The sequence below is a fragment of the Procambarus clarkii genome, chromosome 53 (genome assembly GCF_040958095.1).
Source record: "Procambarus clarkii isolate CNS0578487 chromosome 53, FALCON_Pclarkii_2.0, whole genome shotgun sequence".
Lineage (NCBI taxonomy): Eukaryota > Metazoa > Arthropoda > Malacostraca > Decapoda > Cambaridae > Procambarus > Procambarus clarkii.
The window spans coordinates 21,318,542-21,342,710 of record NC_091202.1 but is presented as its reverse complement, the minus strand read 5'-3'; the positions used below and the strand labels follow the sequence as shown (position 1 = coordinate 21,342,710).

At 45.9% G+C, this 24,169-nt stretch overlaps 4 protein-coding genes across 4 annotated transcripts in view; 1 reads left to right on the top strand and 3 right to left on the bottom strand.

Annotated features, from left to right (window-relative positions):
* LOC138352430 (glutamine-rich protein 2-like) overlaps positions 1-6,963 on the top strand; it is a 43,167-nt gene extending 36,204 nt beyond the window's left edge. The window contains exons 3-5 of the mRNA XM_069304918.1: positions 5,260-5,322; positions 5,555-5,576; positions 6,813-6,963. Of these exons, the coding sequence (XP_069161019.1) occupies positions 5,260-5,322; positions 5,555-5,576; positions 6,813-6,963 (236 nt within the window). The remainder of the gene's footprint in view (positions 1-5,259; positions 5,323-5,554; positions 5,577-6,812) is intronic.
* mAChR-A (muscarinic Acetylcholine Receptor, A-type) overlaps positions 1-24,169 on the bottom strand; it is a gene marked incomplete in the record, with an annotated part of 293,681 nt that overhangs the window by 169,058 nt on the left and 100,454 nt on the right.
* LOC138352429 (uncharacterized) lies at positions 7,306-14,037 on the bottom strand. The gene is made up of 2 exons (XM_069304917.1): positions 13,564-14,037; positions 7,306-7,389 (listed from the first exon to the last, which is right to left on the bottom strand). The coding sequence occupies exons 1-2, from the start codon at positions 14,035-14,037 to the stop codon at positions 7,306-7,308; spliced, it is 558 nt and encodes a 185-aa protein (XP_069161018.1).
* The window catches only part of LOC138352427 (processed variable antigen-like), a 45,396-nt gene continuing 37,713 nt past the window's right edge, over positions 16,487-24,169 (bottom strand). Inside the window, exon 2 of the mRNA XM_069304916.1 lies at positions 16,487-16,988. Coding sequence (XP_069161017.1) covers positions 16,487-16,988 — 502 coding nt within the window. The remainder of the gene's footprint in view (positions 16,989-24,169) is intronic.

The following is a 24,169-nucleotide window of genomic DNA, read 5'->3' as shown; positions in this document are numbered from 1 at the left end:
GGCCAGGTGTGGAGGCCTCGCCTGGCCAGGTGTGGAGGCCCTGGGTGGCCAGGTGTGGAGGCCCTGGGTGGCCAGGTGTGGAGGCCTCGCCTGGCCAGGTGTGGAGGCCTCGCCTGGCCAGGTGTGGAGGCCCTGGGTGGCCAGGTGTGGAGGCCCTGGGTGGCCAGGTGTGGAGGCCTCGCCTGGCCAGGTGTGGAGGCCTCGCCTGGCCAGGTGTGGAGGCCCTGGGTGGCCAGGTGTGGAGGCCTCGCCTGGCCAGGTGTGGAGGTCCTGGGTGGCCAGGTGTGGAGGCCTCGCCTGGCCAGGTGTGGAGGCCCTGGGTGGCCAGGTGTGGAGGCCTCGCCTGGCCAGGTGTGGAGGTCTCGCCTGGCCAGGTGTGGGGGCCTCGCCTGGTCAGGTGTGGAGGTCTCGCCTGGCCAGGTGTGGGGGCCTCGCCTGGCCAGGTGTGGGGGCCTCGCCTGGCCAGGTGTGGAGGTCTCGCCTGGCCAGGTGTGGAGGCCTCGCCTGGCCAGGTGTGGAGGCCCTGGGTGTCCAAGGTGTGGAGGCCTCGCCTGGCTAGGTGTGGAGACCCTGGGTGGCCAGGTGTGGAGGCCTCGCCTGGCCAGGTGTGGAGGCCCTGGGTGGCCAGGTGTGGAGGCCTCGCCTGGCCAGGTGTGGAGGCCACTACTGGCCAGGTGTGGAGGCCTCGCCTGGCCAGGTGTGGAGGCCCTGGGTGGCCAGGTGTGGAGGCCTCGCCTGGCCAGGTGTGGAGGCCCTGGGTGGCCAGGTGTGGAGGCCACTACTGGCCAGGTGTGGAGGCCACTACTGGCCAGGTGTGGAGGCCACTACTGGCCAGGTGTGGAGGCCACTACTGGCCAGGTGTGGAGGCCACTACTGGCCAGGTGTGGAGGCCACTACTGGCCAGGTGTGGAGGCCACTACTGGCCAGGTGTGGAGGCCACTACTGGCCAGGTGTGGAGGCCACTACTGGCCAGGTGTGGAGGCCACTACTGGCCAGGTGTGGAGGCCACTACTGGCCAGGTGTGGAGGCCACTACTGGCCAGGTGTGGAGGCCACTACTGGCCAGGTGTGGAGGCCACTACTGGCCAGGTGTGGAGGCCACTACTGGCCAGGTGTGGAGGCCACTACTGGCCAGGTGTGGAGGCCACTACTGGCCAGATGTGGAGGCCACTACTGGCCAGGTGTGGAGGCCACTACTGGCCAGGTGTGGGGGCCACTACTGGCCAGGTGTGGAGGCCACTACTGGCCAGGTGTGGAGGCCACTACTGGCCAGGTGTGGAGGCCACTACTGGCCAGGTGTGGAGGCCACTACTGGCCAGGTGTGGAGGCCACTACTGGCCAGATGTGGAGGCCACTACTTGCCAGGTGTGGAGGCCACTACTGGCCAGGTGTGGGGGCCACTACTGGCCAGGTGTGGAGGCCACTACTGGCCAGGTGTGGAGGCCACTACTGGCCAGGTGTGGAGGCCACTACTGGCCAGGTGTGGAGGCCACTACTGGCCAGGTGTGGAGGCCACTACTGGCCAGGTGTGGAGGCCACTACTGGCCAGATGTGGAGGCCACTACTGGCCAGGTGTGGAGGCCACTACTGGCCAGGTGTGGAGGCCACTTCTGGCCAGGTGTGGAGGCCACTACTGGCCAGGTGTGGAGGCCACTACTGGCCAGATGTGGAGGCCACTACTGGCCAGGTGTGGAGGCCTCGCCTGGCCAGGTTTGGAGGCCTCGCCTGGCCAGGTGTGGAGGCCTCGCCTGGCCAGGTGTGGAGGCCTCGCCTGGCCAGGTGTGGAGGCCTCGCCTGGCCAGGTGTGGAGGCCTCGCCTGGCCAGGTGTGGAGGCCTCGCCTGGCCAGGTGTGGAGGCCACTGCAGGTCAGAGGTGAGGGGGTATAGTAGGGAAGCAAAAGTGGGAGGAGTGAGTGACTGTAATAAAGAAGGATGTGGAAGGTGAAGTCAAAAACAGGGCCTCAAGGAGATATAATAAACATCCTTCCGCCTCCAAACGGAACATTGAGGGACTTGTGCTTTTCCTCAAGTGAAAGACACTCAGACGTGAGTTATCTCCAGATGGGACCAAGAAACAAGAATGAAACTTGCGTCAGGAAGAGTTGGGTCCAAAGTGTGGCGGCCTCCGGTTAAAGACTGACACTGAGAGTCATATCAGGACAGGCTCCTATTACTAATCCGGACCGATAGGATTGTTCCAACCAGTACCTACGAAAAGCCTGACATAATGGCAAACTATCTTTGCTGCCAAGATCCAAGTCCCTGATCAAGATGGATGATCCCTTGGATGTCCTGTTATCTACAGGACATCCAAGAACTGTGTCAGTGTTATCTCACAATGGCTATGGAACAGGATGAAGCTCTCACTGTCGACCTATATCACACCTCATACACAAGACTGTGAGGTCAGCTTAGGTCAGCTCGAGACTATTTCGAGGTTGTGTGGCCCTACGGGGCTGCCCTCACACACGCTGCTGTGACCCTTCATGTTTAAGATGGTAGAGGTAGTTACAGTTTACCAATAGAAGAGCTATTCAGGAGTCGATAACTACAGACCAATTTCACTACTTTCAGTTACTGTCAACATTCTAAACATTAATCTGAGCATATTACAACATTTTTAAACGTTATCAGACGTTGTAAGAACATAGTCAACTATTAGAGTTATGAGAGAGAGAGAGAGAGAGAGAGAGAGAGAGAGAGAGAGAGAGAGAGAGAGAGAGAGAGAGAGAGAGAGAGAGAGAGAGAGAGAGAGAGAGAGAGAGAGAGAGACAGAGACAGAGAGACAGAGAGAGAGAGAGAGAGTGCTGGTAAAGAAACACTAACAACAAGTAGAGGGTCAAGTGAGGGATGAAAGAGGGAGAGTGGGGGGGGGGGGCGGATTGAGATTTTGAGAAATCAAAGACGAAATAATAGTGTTAAGCCCCAGGGTGATCAGAGACTATCCTCGGCGTTCAGAGTCAAGGGTTTAAGATATTCATGGTAAATGTTGTACATTTCAACTACCTTAAGTGTTCTGTTTATGGCTTAGAATGTAACTTCAGCTCAGATAAGAAAGGGTTGGAATTATCAGAGGAAAGTGCCAAGTCATTACGACTATATAGCACTTGGAAGGGGTCAGGATAAGGATTTGGGATGGGACGGAGGGGAAAAGGAATGGTGCCCCAACCACTTGTGGACGGTCGGGGATTGAACGCCGACCTGTATGAAGCGACACCGTCGCTCTACCGTCCAGCCCAAGTAGTTCAGATAAAGATCCATGTCGAATATTGCGGATTTAAAAATACCATTAGATAAAGGACTTAATTTCAATAAATAACAGTGTGTTCATATCAGCATCTCAGATAAATGATGTTCAAAAAAAAGATGAAAATACCGTTCATATATATTCTGAACATCATTTGACCCATCCTCCATACCCAGACTATTTATTTTAATAATGATTTTCGTTGATTTTAATGTTAGTTTTTACGGAGCAGACAACCTACTTATGGACTGAGCAGGCGATGAGTCACAATAACGTGGCTAAAGTAACGTCACAATCGACTTGAGAATGGTCCAGGACGGACCGAAACGTCGTCGTCCCTTCACCTTCTAGTGTGTGGTCTGGTCATTATGGATTGATTCTTGCAAGCAGAATAATAACAAACCTATTTGTTTCAACTTTATACTAAACTAATTATGTTTTGTGGGTGTATGTATAGTTAGGTCAAGGTTAGGTTAAGTCTAGATTATATTAGGTTAAGTTAGGTAAGGTCTAGGATAGGTTAGATTAGGTTAGGTTAAGTTTAGGTTAGGTTAGGTCTAGATTAGGTCTAGGTTAGGTCTAGATTAGGTCTAGGTCAGGCTTAGGTTAGGTCAGGTTTAGGTTAGGTTAGGTCTAGATTAGGTCTAGATTAGGTCTAGATTAGGTCTAGGTTAGGTCTAGATTAGGTCTAGGTCAGGCTTAAGTTAGGTTAAGTTAGGTTAGGTTAGGTTAAGTTAGGTTAGGTTAGGTTTAGGTTAGGTTAGATCTAGGTTTGGTTAGATCTAGGTTAGGTCTAGGTTAGGTTAGGTTAGGTTAGGTTAGGTTAGGTTAGGTTAGATCTAGGTTAGGTCTAGGTTAGGTTTGGTCAGGTTTAGCTTAGGTTAGGTGAGGTGAGGTGTTTTGTTTACGTTTATTTAGGAAGTCTTTAAACTACAGTCTGCAAGTGAACGAAACTCATTTCATTTCGAGTCATAGAATCAAACTCGTTCAAGTGGGCTTTGAGTCGAATAGAGACGTTTAACACCCTTGAACATGAGAAAATGTTCCATTTACGTTGACAAGGAACAACATGAACGATCCCATTACTCCATCTTCAAGATACTTCTAAACAATAAACCGTCCTAATTAACAGGCCAAAGGCTCGTTAAAGCCACCGCCAAACCTCTCGTTTATGAATACCCAGTAATTAATTTTCTGTTTAACTTGTTGGTAATGAAGGACACGTTCCCTGTGCTCCAGTTAATGTTCCTGTCTGGGTCAAAGTTAGGGCTCCCTCCAGGGGCCAGATCTGACTGTTTTGGGGCCCTTGGCCCGAAACAGCTGAGTGAGGGGGCCCCGCACTCTCTGGTCAGTAGGACTATTCAAGGGCTAAACATGACATGTAGACGACTCACATACTAATATGTAATGATTAATTAACATAGTTTTATTAAACATAGTTTTACAGAGAAAATACATGGATACATGGGGAACCCCTGGTGGTGGAGGGCCCCCCCTGGTGGTGGAGGGCCCCCTGGTGGTGGAGGGCCCCCTGGTGGTGGAGGGCCCCCCTGGTGGTGGAGGGCCCCCCTGGTAATGGAGGGCCCCCTGGTGGTGGAGGGCCCCCCTGGTGGTGGAGGGCCCCCCTGGTGGTGGAGGGCCCCCCTGGTAATGGAGGGCCCCCTGGTGGTGGAGGGCCCCCCTGGTGGTGGAGGGCCCCCCTGGTGGTGGAGGGCCCCCCTGGTGGTGGAGGGCCCCCCTGGTAATGGAGGGCCCCCTGGTGGTGGAGGGTCCCCTGGTGGTGGAGGGCCCCTGGTGGTGGAGGGTCCCCTGGTGGTGGAGGGTCCCCTGGTGGTGGAGGGCCCCCTGGTGGTGATGACAGACCCCACTGGTGCTAGTGGCCCCCTAGTCCATGGCCTACTAGGGCCTACTGGGTAATTCACCCCTGAGCAGTTCCCCAGCATGCCACGGGTGTAGAGGGGAACACTATGTACCAGTCATTCTCCCTATGTCATTTTGACTTCCATATTTTAGTGAAGAATTTAACATATTCCCTCCTGAGCTCCTTTGATGAGATTATGATGACTGATGAATCAAGTTAGTCCGTCTTGGCGACACGGAGAGGTCACCCGGATTATCCGGCCATCCCTCTGAACCACCAACCGGATAACAGCCGGATAACAACAATGTGCGAGTGCAGAAAATCACCTGATAGCCGGATGGCCGAGCGTGGATAAGCTGGATGTATGGTGCTTGTGATCCAAGAGGAGGAGAGACAAGTTTACTCCTGTTAACCATAACTTTCTGAAATGTTGTCTTTTCTATGCAGATGGAGGCACAGGAGCTGAGACGTGAGGCCTACGTCTGAGACATGAGATGAGCTGAGAGACGTAAGCTGAGACGTAAGTCCTTCCTTGTCAAGAAAAATGTCAGACCTTGTCAAGAAACATGTCAGTCCTTGTCAAGAAAAATGTCAGTCCTTGTCAAGAAAAATGTCAGCCCTTGTCAAGAAAAATGTCAGCCCTTGTCAAGAAACATGTCAGTCCTTGGCAAGAAAAATGTCAGTCCTTGTCAAGAAACATGTCAGTCCTTGTCAAGAAACATGTCAGTCCTTGTCAAGAAAAATGTCAGTCCTTGTCAAGAAAAATGTCAGTCCTTGTCAAGAAAAATGTCAGACCTTGTCAAGAAACATGTCAGACCTTGTCAAGAAAAATGTCAATCCTTGCCAAGAAATGTTGTGGAAAATAAAGACATGAGAGAGGACAAACTTCGAGCATCGATCCTCACCCCAGAAACCGTCCAGAGCAACAGTTGTCCACACTTGCTGTGGCAGTCGACCACCGCAAGTGTCAGAATGGTCGCTGGTTCGAACTTCATGAAAGGAGTAAGAACTCGTATATGTTTTCTTGGCTCAGTCTTCCCAGATCATCTCATGAACACCGGCTACGACGGGCTAGAGTGATGTGTGTATTTTTGAGATTTATGGTCGTTGGAGCTCAAAGTAATTAATGAACTTTTTTTCTCTCATTTTCCTTATTTTCACCCTTCAATTCCCCTTTTCCTTCCCCTCCCCATCCTATTTTCCTCACATCCCCACTATGCGAGTGCGGGCAGATAATAGAAAATTTATGTTAATTTTGCAGAGATCGGCGAATAATGATTGTTGTAAGAAAATAATGGTTTTGAAATGTTTGTTTGGAGACTATTTAGCTGTGTCGCTGGCGAGCCGTGCCACCAGTCATGGCGGTAGGGGGACTGACTGGGTTCCTGGCACTCTACACAACTATGGAGACCTCTACCAGCCTCACTTTGTACTCACGACCGTTGCCTCTGTCAATTTGGGTGAGGTTAGAGCTCCTTCCGTCTACCCTCCTACTTTAGACAGACAGAAATAACTGTCTCCTTTTTCTGCAGGATCTCTCAGAAAGTCTCTCTCCCTCCCTCCCTTCTTCTCTCCCTCCCTCCTTCCTTCCCTCCCTCCCTCCCTCTCTCCTCGCTCACCAGCAGTGAGGCAGAATCCTGTATCTTAATCCTCTCAAAATCCTATTCTCATAAGCCTTGATGATCATAATCCTGAATCATCACAGGTCAGCCTCAAGAACATTAAACACTCCTGTTCTGCTCAACCACCTGGATGCTGCTCTCCTCAGCCACCTGGATGCTGCTCTCCTCAGCCACCTGGATGCTGCTCTCCTGAACCTGGCCCAGGAGTTATACCACGTCTCTGTGGTCGGATGAGCGTCCTCTGGCACCATGGCTGAGGCGTGCCACAGTACTCCCAAGTGTGAACATCATCAGATCCTCTTGGGACAAGCGGGGACAGGCGCCAAGGGGGGAGTGACGGACACGCTTCTCCATCCCATACTGATCGTCATTTTAGCGACCATAAACTCCTAGCACTAAGTAGTGTAAATTGAGACGTAGACCGTGCGCTGCTGCAGCGGTGTGACACACGGTCTACGTCTCAATTTACACTACTGAGCTAACTCGGCCGTCTCGCCAGAGTTGGTTTAGCGTCTACCGATTTTGAATTTGGGTTGTGTGTGTCACCTTGGTTAATGTTGCAGCTGCAACTATGATCTACTCATCATTTTTGATGAGTGCAGACAACTCGAAGACGTAGTAGAAGCGGGGGTAAAGGAAGGTGTATACTGTAGGTCTTATCTAGTGACCAGATAAGGTCTTATCTTATCCTTCTCTACAGGGCTGACGTTACATCCCCAATGTTGCAAATTGTTGCGCATTTTCCCCCTCACTCCATCCACGTATGCCAACTGTTAACCTATCCCTAAGACTACTCAACACCTCGGTCGATAGAGCTTTGGCCTCACAGGGGGTCAACGGTTCGAGTCTCCTAGAGCCCAAGTGAGTCTCCTAGAGCCCAAGTGAGTCTCCTAGAGCCCAAGTGAGTCTCCTAGAGCTCCAGGTATGTAGGGATGGATTGCGTGGCAGCTCCAGGTGTGTAGGGATGGATCGCATGCTTGCTCCAGATGTGGAGTTCAGGGGAAGGGAATTCAGGGAAGAAAATTGAGATAAACAGAAACATGAGAGAAGTCTTGGATGTCTTCACATATGTGGATATAATCCTGCCGGCTGACCATTGCAGCTTGCACAGGATATGTGGAAACTGGTCAGAATTTGCATTTCCCTTTTGTAAATGCACTACCACCCCGCACCTATCCCTCGACGCTACCAGTCCTCACTCCAGGTATACTCGCCAACTACCACTGATGCCTTCCTCAGGTTATAAATGTATAAGTAGGTTATATAAGTATACAACTAACTCTTAACTTCTCTGGTTCAAGTCATACCAGCGCCTCAGTATGGGGAAACGTTGACTATAGGGGGCACCCCACCTCAGCTGAGTTGGATGACCGATGGATGACTGACGGATGAGCGTGATTAATCGCCCGCTATTCGTGAAGGCGCACACGCGCGACTCGGGTGCGGGTGTCCGGTTACCGCCCTCTCGATGCGAGATGGATAAGTGTGAGGGTTAACTAATTAATTTTTTTAGAATCTCTAGCTCTTGAATCCGGGTCTGACTAGTTTTAAACAGCCGTATTTTGTACGTAGTAAACTCCCATTCTTTCTGGTGTATGGAATCGTCGTATTATGATTTGGTTTTCTACTTCTAGTCACATATCCACAGGTTTCACAATCAGGGATCAATGACATATGGATCAATATCACTTAGATCAATTCGAATTCCACTTAGTTATATTAGGCTACACATATGACCCCTACTACCACCTCTCGGCTCCACCACCATCGCCCCCCCCCTCCACCACCGGTTAACCACTGAGTGTGGTTAACCTCTGACCCTCACCCCTCTAAGCCAAACTATACATTCCATTCAGATTCCTGTCATTCTTTTTACCATTCATTCTTTTCGTGGGTCTCTTATGTTATGTTTTCAAATCACAGTGTTACTCACTCTCTTCCCAGACGTTACCTTCGGCAGTGTATCCTAGTTCCAAAAAATAGTAAGGTGTATAACAGAGTCTTATTATCAATATTTCACCAATCTATCTTACTGCAAATTAACTAAGAAATCTTTTTCGTTACTCAGAAACAGAATCTTTCATAGACATCTAAATTTCATATAAGCTCGGCATATAATCGTTCCGTATCACCTCTTAACGATTTATGTAGTAACAAATCTCTAACTCGACGGTATGCATATATTAATTCAACTTTTATTGGAGTTTGATGAGTTATAAATATTACTAACTCAACCTTTCAAGAAAACCTTCCTTTATACAGTATCAAACAATTTATTAAGTAATCTTATCAAAGTTTTTACTTCCTCCTGCACATATGCGTCAAGCAAACACTAACATCTCAACGCGTCTTTGTGTTAATGACTTATAAATGATATCAGGTTTATTGGTCTGTATATTCCACCATGGCTATTTAAGCATCAACGATTCAGTGTTTACACTCCATGATATGTGAGGGTTTTACACTAGTCGGACTATTTATGTACGTGATGAGTGTGAGAGAAGAGTGCGTGAGCGTGCACGGATGAGTGCGAGAGTTGAGTGAGAGTTGAGTGAGCGTGCAGCACGGATGAGCATGGTTGACCCCGTTGGTGAATCATCCATCTATCTGTACGTACCTATTCGTGATTTCCACTCATATTTCTCCAGACCTATCATTCCCCCATGAAGTGCAATGACAAGTTATAGTACTCAAATATATCATTAAACTTCACTTGCCTTACACAGCTCAGATAGCACAATATAGAACATTAACATTAAGTAAACGTCTCAGTCCCGATTATATTAACGAACTTAATCATTTACTTTTATCAATATATCTTTCAAACTCAACATCATTAAGATAAACATTTTACCAAGTCAAACTTTTCCTTATCATATCATTACTGAGTTATGTAGAGTTATATGTATTTAAGACAACTTTAAGCAGTTCAGCTCACGAACAGTTCATCTGCTCCGTATCATTTCGTCCATCAATGCTCTTTTGCCTCTAAAGCTTTTTCATCTTGAATATCTTTATGTCTTGTCAATTATACTAAATCAGTCGTTCTGTACCTTACAGTTAGGTTATTTGCCTACCTGTTAGCAACAGTGGAGGGAGAGAGCGAGTGTGTGGATGTCAAGGGAGGGTAGGTGAGAGTTGTTGACCAGGAGTGTGGGTGAGCAGAAGGATGAGAGCTGGGGCGAGCGTGGATGAGTAAGATTACTCACCTATCACTACCTACCTAACTCTGCAAATAAGGAGTTTGGTACCTACCTAACTCCGCATCCCATCAGCATCTGGGATGCTCTCGGACGTAGGTTCGAATCCTCGTCACGGCCCTTGTGGATTTGTTCCGCATATGGGGCATTCACAATCATACTTACCTAACAGTCCATACCTATTCCATACAATTCTTCAGATGTATTATTCCTCCCTTACAATTTACTTTGTTCAATATTTCATCACTGATAATATGTAGTTCTCTGCTATGTCTTCGTTCCTTATACTCTATGCTCCGGGTAATACACATCGCTACTCACACGATCTCAGTATGGAATTCAATCCTATCTTTACCAATATCATATCTCGTTATTTATCTTTATCATCTTATTTCATCTTTCTTTCATATAATAACTTCTTAAGTAGTAACCAACCAAGAAAGTGGTAGAGGGATAGCTTTGTATTCAACCTGTCCTCTTAAAAAGAACGTCGCTTTTGGCCGTTTGCCTGTATGGCCGAATTTGGGCGTAATTTGAAAATGAAAAAAAAATGCAAATAAATTTGGGATTTTTTTTTCAACAACAGTAAGTTAAGGGTCCTCTGATAGGTTAGGTGGGCAGGAAATTCTCATAAAGTTTCAAAACGTTATGAAAAACGTTAATTTAAAGTGTCCTCTCATAACGTCTGCGCGTACGCCGGACGACTCAAATAGAAAACGGAACAGAACGTCACTTTTGTGAGTCGATTTCATTTCAAATTACGTCCAAATTTAGCCATAGCGCCGCGCATACGAGCCAAAAGTGACGTTATTTTTAAGAGGACGGGTTGTTGCATTATATCTTTATTCAACATCAAACTATAACATAACGTTACAGTTTCAAAAACAAATTAAATCATCTTTCAGACAGCATCTAGCATACCACAGTCATTCTGTTTCACAACTAAGCTCTTAGTGTATCAAAGTTTATGACTAACGATACTTGGAATGTAATTTTATCCAAACTAAACATAACGTGTGTTACTCGACCCTCGACCAGACTTTCCCAACTTGTCCGAGTATTACAGGGTGAGTGAGAGAGGTGTGCCAGGGAACGCATGAGACTACATCACCCTGCGTGAACACCCGTGTTAGTGTGACAACTGTTTTCCTGTATTTTTTAGTCTGACTTACATTAGTGTTTCATCATAGCGATCTTGCTAAAGCAGCTTATTGTATCATATTTTCATAGTTTATACAGAGTGATTTATTTTTTTGTAAAGAGATTTATCTTTTGCAGAATGACTAGATTTTTTGCAGAGTGAGTTACTATATTTTTTTGAGTATCTGGGTTTTCAGAATGACAATTATATTTTTAAGGGAGTTCACAGTGAATTAATTTACAAAATCATGGTTGTGTTTTATAATGTTCACTGCATCTTATTTTTATTTTTTGATTTCACAGTGTCTTACTTTTCACAGTTCTCACAAACTTTTCAAATCAAGGGAACTTATTATTTCTCCTGCTGCACTTTCCACTACATATGATAATTCACTTGCAAAGACTATCCCTCATTTGACTAATACTATCTCATATCTCTCACGGAAATCACACGATAGAAAAAGAAAATTCATATCTATAATCTCAGCTCATCTCAAATATTATTTTCACCAACTCACACAAAGACTTGTACTCACAAGGTGCTTACACTCACATTTCATTCATACTCTTCTGTTAGAATCTTACTGTTATGCGAGAGAAATCTTTGTATACCTTCAAGATCACAAAATATATCTCCTGAGCTCTTCTTCCACTCGCTAGTCAATGTTAGTTTAGTTAACAGGACTACCAACTCCTCTTTCCTCTTTTCTCTTTCCTCTTTGCAGGTACTTAACTACCCATATGCAGAGTTAGGTAGGTAGTGATAGGTGAGTAATCTTACTCATCCACGCTCTCCCCAGCTCTCATCCTTCTGCTCACCCACACTCCTGGTCACACTCTTTCCTCTTTTCTCTTTCCTCTTTGCAGCTATGCTTTGGTATAACAAGTTCTCATTTCACTCTTTATTTTTTACCCAGAAGGTGATATTATTTCATCTTATCAAAGTATGACATCTAAGGTTTCATTTCGATACACGATTGCTAAATTTTCCCCTTATAGGTTATTGCTAAGTTAATCTCCATTTTAACTTTTGACTCATGATGCAGGTATATTAAGAAATTTAAATTATGATAAGAGACCTCAACATTACCTTTCCTAGTGAATTTCAATCATCCTAGAACTTTAAGTATAAATCTGTAATCATCCCAGCACTTTAAGTATAAATCTGTAATCATCCTAGCACTTTAAGTATAAATCTGTAATCATCCTAGTACTTTAAGTATAAATCTGTAATCATCCTAGAACTTTAAGTATAAATCTGTAATCATCCCAGCACTTTGTTTCTAAGTTCACATTGACGCAATTTTCGTCTAAGAGTCTTTCCACAATATAGGTTAGGTTACGTTAGGTTAGGTTAGGTTAGGTAGGTTTTCGTCTAAGAGCCTTTCCACAATATAGGTTAGGTTAGGTTAGGTTAGGTTAGGTAGGTTTTCGTCTAAGAGCCTTTCCACAATATAGGTATGTATATGCAGGCGAGGAGTCACAATAACGTGGCTGAAGAATGTTGACCAGACCACACACTAGAAGGTGAAGGGACGACGACGTTTCGGTTCGTCCTGGACCATTCTCAAGTCGACACAGACCGAAACGTCGTCGTCCCTTCACCTTCTAGTGTGTGGTCTGGTCAACATAGGTATCTACACTTAGTTCAATTATTTTACGTTTTCTCAGCCTATCGGTACCATAGGCTGAGGAATTCACTACTTCTGAGTAGTGCTACTGAGTAGTAGCAGCTGAGATTATTCACTACTTCTTCCACATATCAGAAGTATATGCTTGTGGGGCATTTTCTTGAGAAAGTATTTCTTGGTCGTATTGTACATTCAATGTGATGATTTCGTCATTCTCAACCAATCTATATATATTTGCTAACCTCTCAATGATATCTTTATAAAGTGTTTCTTCATGGAACTTATGTTCCCACACTTAACATTGTAATAATTCCACTAATAAGTGCATACTTTTCTTACACTGCAACTCAACTCTCGTATGCAAAGCAATGTTTCGAGCAAGTGACTACAGAGTACATCACCTATTGAACGTTAATCTTAAGATATGCATAACTATCTCTTAAGATATACATAACTATTTCAAGATTAATCAATATATTAACGATAGATAAATGCCTACACAACCTCAGTAGTTAAAACTGGTGTTATTTTTACTGCATTATTGAGTTAGTTTTACTGCAAAAAAAGCTCCCATTTTGATAGTATTCACTGTACATCTATGCAATATAAGTTCAATAATTAGTCAACTCTTTCTAATTTTTGTCTCTCGTAAGATCATATGATGTTTCAATAGTCAGTTCAAATGAAACGTTGTGTGTTATGTATTCACTTTTAATTTTTATATAAATTTTTATTAACTGTTTTATTTGTATTAGAGAGTTTTATATAAAATATTAGCCAGAAAATATATTGGGGCGAGTCTCAAGGTTAGTCAGGGGCCTTGTTTTGACCCGAGGCTGATGCGAATTTGACCCGAGTCTGACCCGAGTTTGACCCGAGTTTGACCCGAGTCTGACCCGAGGCTGACCCGAGTTTGACCCGAGTCTGACCCGAGTTTGACCCGAGTCTGACCCGAGTCTGACCCGAGTCTGACCCGAGTCTGACCCGAGTCTGACCCGAGGCTGACCCGAGGCTGACCCGAGTTTGACCCGAGTTTGACCCGAGTTTGACCCGAGTTTGACCCGAGGCTGACCCGAGGCTGACCCGAGTTTGACCCGAGTTTGACCCGAGTTTGACCCGAGTTTGACCCGAGTTTGACCCGAGTTTGACGCGAGTCTGACCGGAATCTGACCCGAGTCTGACCTGAGTCTGACGCGAGTCTGACCCGAGTCTGACCCGAGTCTGACCCGAGTCTGACCCGAGTCTGACCCCGAGTCTGACCCCGAGTCTGACCCCGAGTCTGACCCCGAGTCTGACCCCGAGTCTGACCCGAGGGCAGAACGGTTCGACCCCAACATGAACCTGAGTCCTGGCTTGGTCGCTGATGACTCTTCCCTCTAACACTACATACTCAAATGTTCTAACTTTTCTAACAAACGTGACCTAACTTAAGCCTAACCCCCCTTTTTCTTATCTTACCTTTCTCTTATTCCTACCTCATCCTATTCATCCTATTCCCATTCTTACACTCATCCTATTTGTACCTTTCATCACATTCGTACTTTTCATTCTCACTATTCTCCTTCCTCTTACTTTCTAGGAACTACCTTCTTCTCTTACTTTCTTATTTTCAGCCCTGTTATTGTGACTCATCGTCTACACAGTGTGTTACACAGATGTGAGGCGAAGCCTTCCGCCACACCTGCTCTGCTGAGGTGTACCTCTGCTGAGGTGTACCTCTGCTGAGGTGTACCTCTGCTGAAGTGTACCTTTGCTGAGGTGTACCTCTGCTGAGGTGTACCTTTGCTGAAGTGTACGTTTGCTGAGGTGTAATTCTGCTGAAGTGTACCTTTGCTGAGGTGTACATCTGATGAGGTGTACCTTTGCAGAGGTGTACCTTTGCTGAGGTGTACCTCTGATGAGGTTCGTCTGCCTCGAATGGACCAATAGGAGCTGTTTCGCATGGGCCAATTGCCCTTCTACCTGTTGTTGTTGTTGTTGTTTTAGATTCAGATCCGGGAACACATAGTTCCAAGCAGCACGGGCTATGGTGATCCCGTCGTACTCACCTGGCACAGGAGATGTGCGCCCTACCACAGTATTTTTTTATATATAACTTATAAAGAGTCCAAACTGATGAGATGCTGATGGTGTGCTTGCCTCCTCCTCTCTTCCCCCCCCCTCACCCCATCCCCTCTCACCCCCCTCCCTCACCCCACCCCCTCTCACCGCTAACCCCTCACCCAGCTCTTCCGTATACAGGAACAGAGCCAATGTGTACAGAGCCAGTACAGAGCCAGTACAGAGCCAGTACAGAGCCAGTACAGAGCCAATCATCTGCCTCTTCGATGGAAAAGGCTCAACAAATTTCAACAAAATTGTCCATTACTCGAGGTAAAGGACTCGCCGACGCTAACAAGAGGCTCAAGAGTACGGTCAACCGCGTGACACTTACACTCTTCACGTGAGGGCGGTTACAAGCCAGCGACCAGCAATGTAGGGAGAGAAAACCCCAGCAGCCGGACTCTGGCACCAGATATGGTGTAAAAGTGTTTGTGAAAGAGAAAACTATTCCGTTGGTGCAGAGATTTTGTGAGGAGTCTGAGGGCGTCCAACAGGTGGGGGAGACAGTGTCACAGACAGGTCTTACAACAGGTGTGACCACAGACAGACACAACAGGTGGTGACCACAGACAGACACAACAGGTGGTGACCCCACTCAGGTGGCCCCTGTGACCCCACTCAGATCACAACGTGCAGGTATATGCTTCCTGTTTCACAGAGAGGGCATCGATTCCCTCGAGAAATTCCCGTGTAGGATGTCGAAATTGATTCCAGTCGCTGGGAAGCTACAATCCGAGGATTGGTTGAGGGTGGAAGGCCCGCATTCCCTGGACAGACTGAGGGTTGAGAGGGGAAAACGCGATCCAGGTCTTCAAGTGGATGAGGGGATATCAACAGGGGAGCCATGAGCAAGGTCCAGCTACACCCGGGGTGTTGCAGGACCCGGCATGGTGGCTGTAAACTCGAGAAGTTTAGCTTCAGGAAGGCCAAGAGAAGTATACTGGCTTGGCAACATGGAGGCAGACTCACTCTCTCTCTCTCTCTCTCTCTCTCTCTCTCTCTCTCTCTCTCTCTCTCTCTCTCTCTCTCTCTCTCTCTCTCCCTGTCTCCCTGTCTCCCTGTCTCCCTCTCTCTCTCTCTCTCTCTCTCTCTCTCTCTCTCTCTCTCTCTCTCTCTCTCTCTCTCTCTCTCTCTCTCTCTCTGTCTCCCTGTCTCCCTCTCTCTCTCTCTCTCTCCCTTGGATACACTTACCTAACTGTTGCCTGTCCTCAACTAGCCAGCAGTCACTCCTCCCTATCCACCTTCCTCAGCAGACGTCTCCCTACCTCCTCCCCTCCCTCAGCCGCTCCCCGCCGGGGTCATCCCCTGCAGAATGGTCGCGATCCCCTGGAGTGGGTGGCGCGGGCTGGAAGCGGTTGGGCAGCCACAAGTTGATTCTCTTCTGCTGCTTTGTGCAAATTCAGTTCTTTTTTTTTTACTAGGAAGGTGAGTGACAGGGAGGTTATGTGCTGTCACCTCATCGTCTGTCTATCTTGATATCTATCTGTCTCTTTGTGGGTCTGTCTTTTTATTCTTGTGTTGGTCCAGCTGTTTATATATTTGTCTGTCTACTCGTTGCACTCGAAGCAATTGTTGGTAGAGTGGATGGGGGGGGGGGGAGCGGTAGGGTGGGGGGGGTTGTTTGGGGGGGAGTAACCGGGGTTTGCATTGATTTTCTAATTTTGTTCCTCATGTTCCGTCACTCTAAGGTGACTCTTCTGTCACTCTCAGCTCGAGTGACTCTTGTGTCACTCTCAGCTCGAGTGACTCTTCTGTCACTCTCAGCTCGAGTGACTCTTCTGTCACTCTCAGCTCGAGTGACTCTTCTGTCACTCTCAGCTCGAGTGACTCTTGTGTCACTCTCAGCTCGAGTGACTCTTCTGTCACTCTCAGCTCGAGTGACTCTTGTGTCACTCTCAGCTCGAGTGACTCTTGTGTCACTCTCAGCTCGAGTGACTCTTGTGTCACTCTCAGCTCGAGTGACTCTTGTGTCACTCTCAGCTCGAGTGACTCTTGTGTCACTCTCAGCTCGAGTGACTCTTCTGTCACTCTCAGCTCGAGTGACTCTTGTGTCACTCTCAGCTCGAGTGACTCTTGTGTGCTGGAGGTGAGAGATAGTGAGTCTCGAGTGCCAGGCGGCGCTCCGGGGAATATATTCTTTTTTTCTTTAAATAATGTTGAGATAGGAACAGTTTTTACGTGAGAACTAATGAATGTAGAGAAACAGGGACATGTAAATGATTAGGGAGATAGTAAGAGACAAACTCTGAGAGATTGTGACGTCTTGGAGGCTCCTAGCCAGGCAGAAACGTCTTGGAGGCTCCTTGCTAGGTAGAGACGTCTTTGAGGCTCCTAGCCTGGTAGAGTCGTCTTGGAGGCTCCTAGCCAGGCACAGACGTCTTGGAGGCTCCTAGCCAGGCACAGACGTCTTGGAGGCTCCTAGCCAGGCACAGACGTCTTGGAGGCTCCTAGCTAGGTAGAGACGTCTTGGAGGCTCCTAGCCAGGTAGAGACGTCTTGGAGGCTCCTAGCCAGGTAGACACGTCTTGGAGGCTCCTAGCCAGGTAGACACGTCTTGGAGGCTCCTAGCCAGGTAGACACGTCTTGGAGGCTCCTAGCCAGGTAGACACGTCTTGGAGGCTCCTAGCTAGGTAGACACGTCTTGGAGGCTCCTAGCTAGGTAGACACGTCTTGGAGGCTCCTAGCTAGGTAGAGACGTCTTGGAGGCTCCTAGCTAGGTAGACACGTCTTGGAGGCTCCTAGCCTGGTAGAGACGTCTTGGAGGCTCCTAGCTAGGTAGACACGTCTTGGAGGCTCCTAGCCTGGTAGAGACGTCTTGGAGGCTCCTAGCTAGGTAGACACGTCTTGGAGGCTCCTAGCTAGGTAGACACGTCTTGGAGGCTCCTAGCTAGGTAGACACGTCTTGGAGGCTCCTAGCTAGGTAGACACGTCTTGGAGGCTCCTAGCTAGGTAGACACGTCTTGGAGGCTCCGAGCTAGGTAGACACGTCTTGGAGACTCCTAGCTAGGTAGACACGTCTTGGAGGCTCCTAGCTAGGTAGACACGTCTTGGAGGCTCCTAGCTAGGTAGACACGTCTTGGAGGCTCCTAGCCTTGGTAGAGACGTCTTGGAGGCTCCTAGCTAGGTAGACACGTCTTGGAGGCTCCTAGCTAGGTAGACACGTCTTGGAGGCTCCTAGCTAGGTAGACACGTCTTGGAGGCTCCTAGCCTTGGTAGAGACGTCTTGGAGGCTCCTAGCTAGGTAGACACGTCTTGGAGGCTCCTAGCCTGGTAGAGACGTCTTGGAGGCTCCTAGCTAGGTAGACACGTCTTGGAGGCTCCTAGCTAGGTAGACACGTCTTGGAGGCTCCTAGCTAGGTAGACACGTCTTGGAGGCTCCTAGCTAGGTAGTCACGTCTTGGAGGCTCCTAGCTAGGTAGACACGTCTTGGAGGCTCCTAGCTAGGTAGACACGTCTTGGAGGCTCCTAGCCTGGTAGAGACGTCGTCTTGGAGTTTCCTAGCTAGGTAGACACGTCTTGGAGGCTCCTAGCTAGGTAGACACGTCTTGGAGGCTCCTAGCCTGGTAGAGACGTCGTCTTGGAGTTTCCTAGTTCCTCTCACGGAATTTATGTCTCAATGTGTGTCTCTCAGAGCTTATTTCTCACTGTTCTCTCTGAGTTTATGTCTCAAAGTCTCAAAAATTTTCCCTCACTGTTTCTCTCCTTATTTATCTCTCACTATACCTTTCAGAGTTCACATTTCACTATCACCTCTCAGAGATCATCTCTCACAATCTCTCAGAGATTATCTCTCACAATCTCTCAGAGTTTGTCTCTTACTATCTCCCTAATCATTTACATGTCCCTGTTTCTCTACATTCATTAGTTCTCACGTAAAAACTGTTCCTATCTCAACATTATTTAAAGAAAAAAAGAATATATTCCCCGGAGCGCCGCCTGGCACTCGAGACTCACTATCTCTCACCTCCAGCACACAAGAGTCACTCGAGCTGAGAGTGACAGAAGAGTCACCTTAGAGTGACAGAAGAGTCACCTTAGAGTGACAGAAGAGTTACCTTAGAGTGACGGAACATGAAGAACAAAATTCGAAAATCAATGCAAACCCCGGTTACTCTCCCCCACCTCCCCCCCACCCCTCCCCCCCCCATTCCCTCTACCAACAATTGCTTCGAGTGCAACGAGTAGACAGACAAATATATAAACAGCTGGACCAACACAAGAATAAAAAGACAGACCCACAAAGAGACAGATAGACATCAAGATAGACAGACGATGAGGTGACAGCACATAATCTCCCTGTCACTCACCTTCCCAGTAAAAAAAAAAAGAACTGAATTTCCACAAAGCAGCAGAAAAGAATCAACTTGTGGCTGCCCAACCGCTTCCAGCCCGCGCCACCCACTCCAGGGGATCGCGACCATTCTGCAGGGGATGACCCCGGCGGGGAGCGGCTGAGGGAGGGGAGGAGGAGGTAGGGAGACGTCTGCTGAGGGAGGTGGATAGGGAGGAGTGACTGCTGGCTAGTTGAGGACAGGCAACAGATGGGTAAGTGTATCCAAGGGAGAGAGAGAGAGACAAAGACAAGACTCTCTCTCCATCTCGCGCTCTCTCTCTCTCTCTCTCTCTCTCTCTCTCTCTCTCTCTCTCTCTCTCTCTCTCTCTCTCTCTACACAAACCCCGGTCCGCTGTGCCCCGGTATACAGCAAGTTTACCTGGTACATTTTCCCCTAATATCAAATATGAGTGAGAGAGAGAGATGGCAGTATTAAGGTGCCAGAGTGCTGCTTTATGGCAGACATAAACACTCCCCCCCTCCCCCCCCCCTGGCACTCTGGTGCCACTACCAAGGTGGGGAGGGGGTGGTGGGAGGGGTTGGGGAGGGGGGTAAGGGGTGGGGGGAGAGGGGTGGTGGTGGAGAGGGTTGGGGGAGAGAGGGGTGGGGGAAGAGGGGGAGAAGGTGGGGAGAGGGGCTGGGGAGAGGGGTGGGAGGAGAGACGTGGGGGTGGGGAGAGGGGTGGGGGAGAGTGGTGGAGGGAGATGGGTAGGGGGGGGAGAGTGGTGGAGGAGTTGGGGGGGGAGAGAGAGAGAGAACAACTATCAACAACCAACTATCAACAACCACATATCAACAACCAACTATCAACAACCACCTATCAACAACCACCTATCAACAACCACCTATCAACAACCAGCCATCAACAACCAACTATCAACAACCACCTATCAACAACCACCTATCAACAACCAACTATCAACAACCAACTATCTACAACCACATATCAACAACCACATATCAACAACCACATATCAACAACCACATATCAACAACCACATATCAACAACCACATATCAACAACCACATATCAACAACCACATATCAACAACCACATATCAACAACCACATATCAACAACCACATATCAACAACCACATATCAACAACCACATATCAACAACCACATATCAACAACCACATATCAACAACCACATATCAACAACCAACTATCAACAACCACATATCAACAACCAGCTATCAACAACCAGCTATCAACAACCACATATCAACAACCACATATCAACAACCACATATCAACAACCACATATCAACAACCAACTATCAACAACCACATATCAACAACCACATATCAACAACCACATATCAACAACCACATATCAACAACCACATATCAACAACCACATATCAACAACCAGCTATCAACAACCAGCTATCAACAACCACATATCAACAACCACATATCAACAACCACATATCAACAACCACATATCAACAACCACATATCAACAACCACATATCAACAACCACATATCAACAACCACATATCAACAACCACATATCAACAACCACATATCAACAACCACATATCAACAACCACATATCAACAACCACATATCAACAACCACATATCAACAACCACATATCAACAACCACATATCAACAACCAGCTATCAACAACCACATATCAACAACCACCTATCAACAACCACCTATCAACAACCAACTATCAACAACCAGCTATCAACAACCACATATCAACAACCAACTATCAACAACCACATATCAACAACCACATATCTACAACCACATATCAACAACCACATATCAACAACCACATATCAACAACCAGCTATCAACAACCACATATCAACAACCACATATCAACAACCACATATCAACAACCAACTATCAACAACCACATATCAACAACCACATATCTACAACCACATATCAACAACCACATATCAACAACCACATATCAACAACCACATATCAACAACCACATATCAACAACCAGCTATCAACAACCACATATCAACAACCAACTATCAACAACCAACTATCAACAACCAACTATCAACTACCAGCTATCAACAACCACATATCAACAACCAACTATCAACAACCACATATCAACAACCACATATCAACAACCAGCTATCAACAACCACATATCAACAACCACATATCAACAACCAGCTATCAACAACCACATATCAACAACCACATATCAACAACCACATATCTACAACCACATATCAACAACCACATATCAACAACCACATATCAACAACCAACTATCAACAACCAACTATCAACAACCAACTATCAACAACCAACTATCAACAACCACATATCAACAACCAGCTATCAACAACCAACTATCAACAACCAACTATCAACAACCAACTATCAACAACCACATATCAACAACCACATATCAACAACCAGCTATCAACAACCAGCTATCAACAACCACATATCAACAACCACATATCTACAACCACATATCAACAACCACATATCAACAACCAACTATCAACTACCAGCTATCAACAACCAACTATCAACAACCAACTATCAACAACCAACTATCAACTACCAGCTATCAACAACCAACTATCAACAACCAACTATCAACTACCAGCTATCAACAACCAACTATCAACAACCAACTATCAACAACCAGCTATCAACAACCAACTATCAACTACCAACTATCAACAACCAACTATCAACAACCAACTATCAACAACCAACTATCAACTACCAGCTATCAACAACCACATATCAACAATTACATATCAACAACCAACTATCAACTACCAGCTATCAACAACCAACTATCAACAACCAACTATCAACAACCAACTATCAACAACCAACTATCAACAACCAGCTATCAACTACCAACTATCAACAACCAGCTATCAACAACCACATATCAACAACCACATATCAACAACCACATATCAACAACCACATATCAACAACCACATATCAACAACCAGCTATCAACAACCACATATCAACAACCACATATCAACAACCACATATCAACAACCACATATCAACAACCACATATCAACAACCACATATCAACAACCACATATCAACAACCAGCTATCAACAACCAGCTATCAACAACCAGCTATCAACAACCACATATCAACAACCACATATCAACAACCACATATCAACAACCACATATCAACAACCAACTATCAACAACCACATATCAACAACCAGCTATCAACAACCAACTATCAACAACCAACTATCAACAACCAACTATCAACAACCAACTATCAACAACCAACTATCAACAACCAGCTATCAACTACCAACTATCAACAACCAGCTATCAACAACAACATATCAACAAATATATATCAACAACCACATATCAACAACCACATATCAACAACCACATATCAACAACCACATATCAACAACCAGCTATCAACAACCACATATCAACAACCACATATCAACAACCACATATCAACAACCACATATCAACAACCACATATCAACAACCACATATCAACAACCACATATCAACAACCACATATCAACAACCAACTATCAACAACCACATATCAACAACCAACTATCAACAACCAACTATCAACAACCAACTATCAACAACCAACTATCAACAACCAGCTATCAACAACCAACTATCAACTACCAGCTATCAACAACCAGCTATCAACTACCAGCTATCAACTACCAGCTATCAACAACCACATATCAACAACCACATATCAACAACCAACTATCAACAACCAGCTATCAACAACCAGCTATCAACAACCAGCTATCAACAACCACATATCAACAACCACATATCAACAACCACATATCAACAACCACATATCAACAACCACATATCAACAACCACATATCAACAACCACATATCAACAACCAGCTATCAACAACCACATATCAACAACCACATATCAACAACCACATATCAACAACCACATATCAACAACCACATATCAACAACCACATATCAACAACCACATATCAACAACCACATATCAACAACCACATATCAACAACCACATATCAACAACCACATATCAACAACCACATATCAACAACCAGCTATCAACAACCAGCTATCAACAACCAGCTATCAACAACCACATATCAACAACCACATATCAACAACCACATATCAACAACCACATATCAACAACCACATATCAACAACCAGCTATCAACAACCACATATCAACAACCACATATCAACAACCACATATCAACAACCACATATCAACAACCACATATCAACAACCACATATCAACAACCACATATCAACAACCACATATCAACAACCACATATCAACAACCACATATCAACAACCAGCTGCACAAGAAAGACTGCCCCAAAAATACAATGAAAAATAAATAAATAAATCTATATAAATGCAAATATAAATGGTCGTTTGATCAAAATCGTTAATATCCGAAAGTTCTTCACCGATTGCTTTGACATTCTGACACAACGTTCCATTCCCTTACGATCGTGTTTTTATATACCTACTATATAGATGTCGCGTCTGTTACTGGTAAAAATATGTTTGTTTTCTAAACTGTGTTTTTCATGTGAGGGAAATCTCCAAAACCTCCTTACCGATGACTTTGGCATTTTGACACAACGTTGCGTTCGAAAACGTGTGTGTTTTTATATATCTACTATATACATGCCACACCTGTGACAGGTAAATTTTTTTTTGTAAAACAGAGCCATCTCTTGCACGTAAAATCAACACCTGCTGTAATCTCCAAAAGTTCTTTACCAATTGCTTTGAAATTTTGACAACGTTTCACCTATATACCCACGTGTTTTTTTATACCTACTATATAGATGCCACACCTGTGACAGGTAAAAACATGTTTTTTGGGAAAAACAGTGTCATCTGTTGCACGTAAAAGCAACATTCACTATACTAAATATGGTACGATTCAATTTCAATGTTTCTGATTGCATTGATCAATTGAATTTTCATTTTTTTTATTTATTTTCATTTTCATTTAATTATTTTGTGTAACATT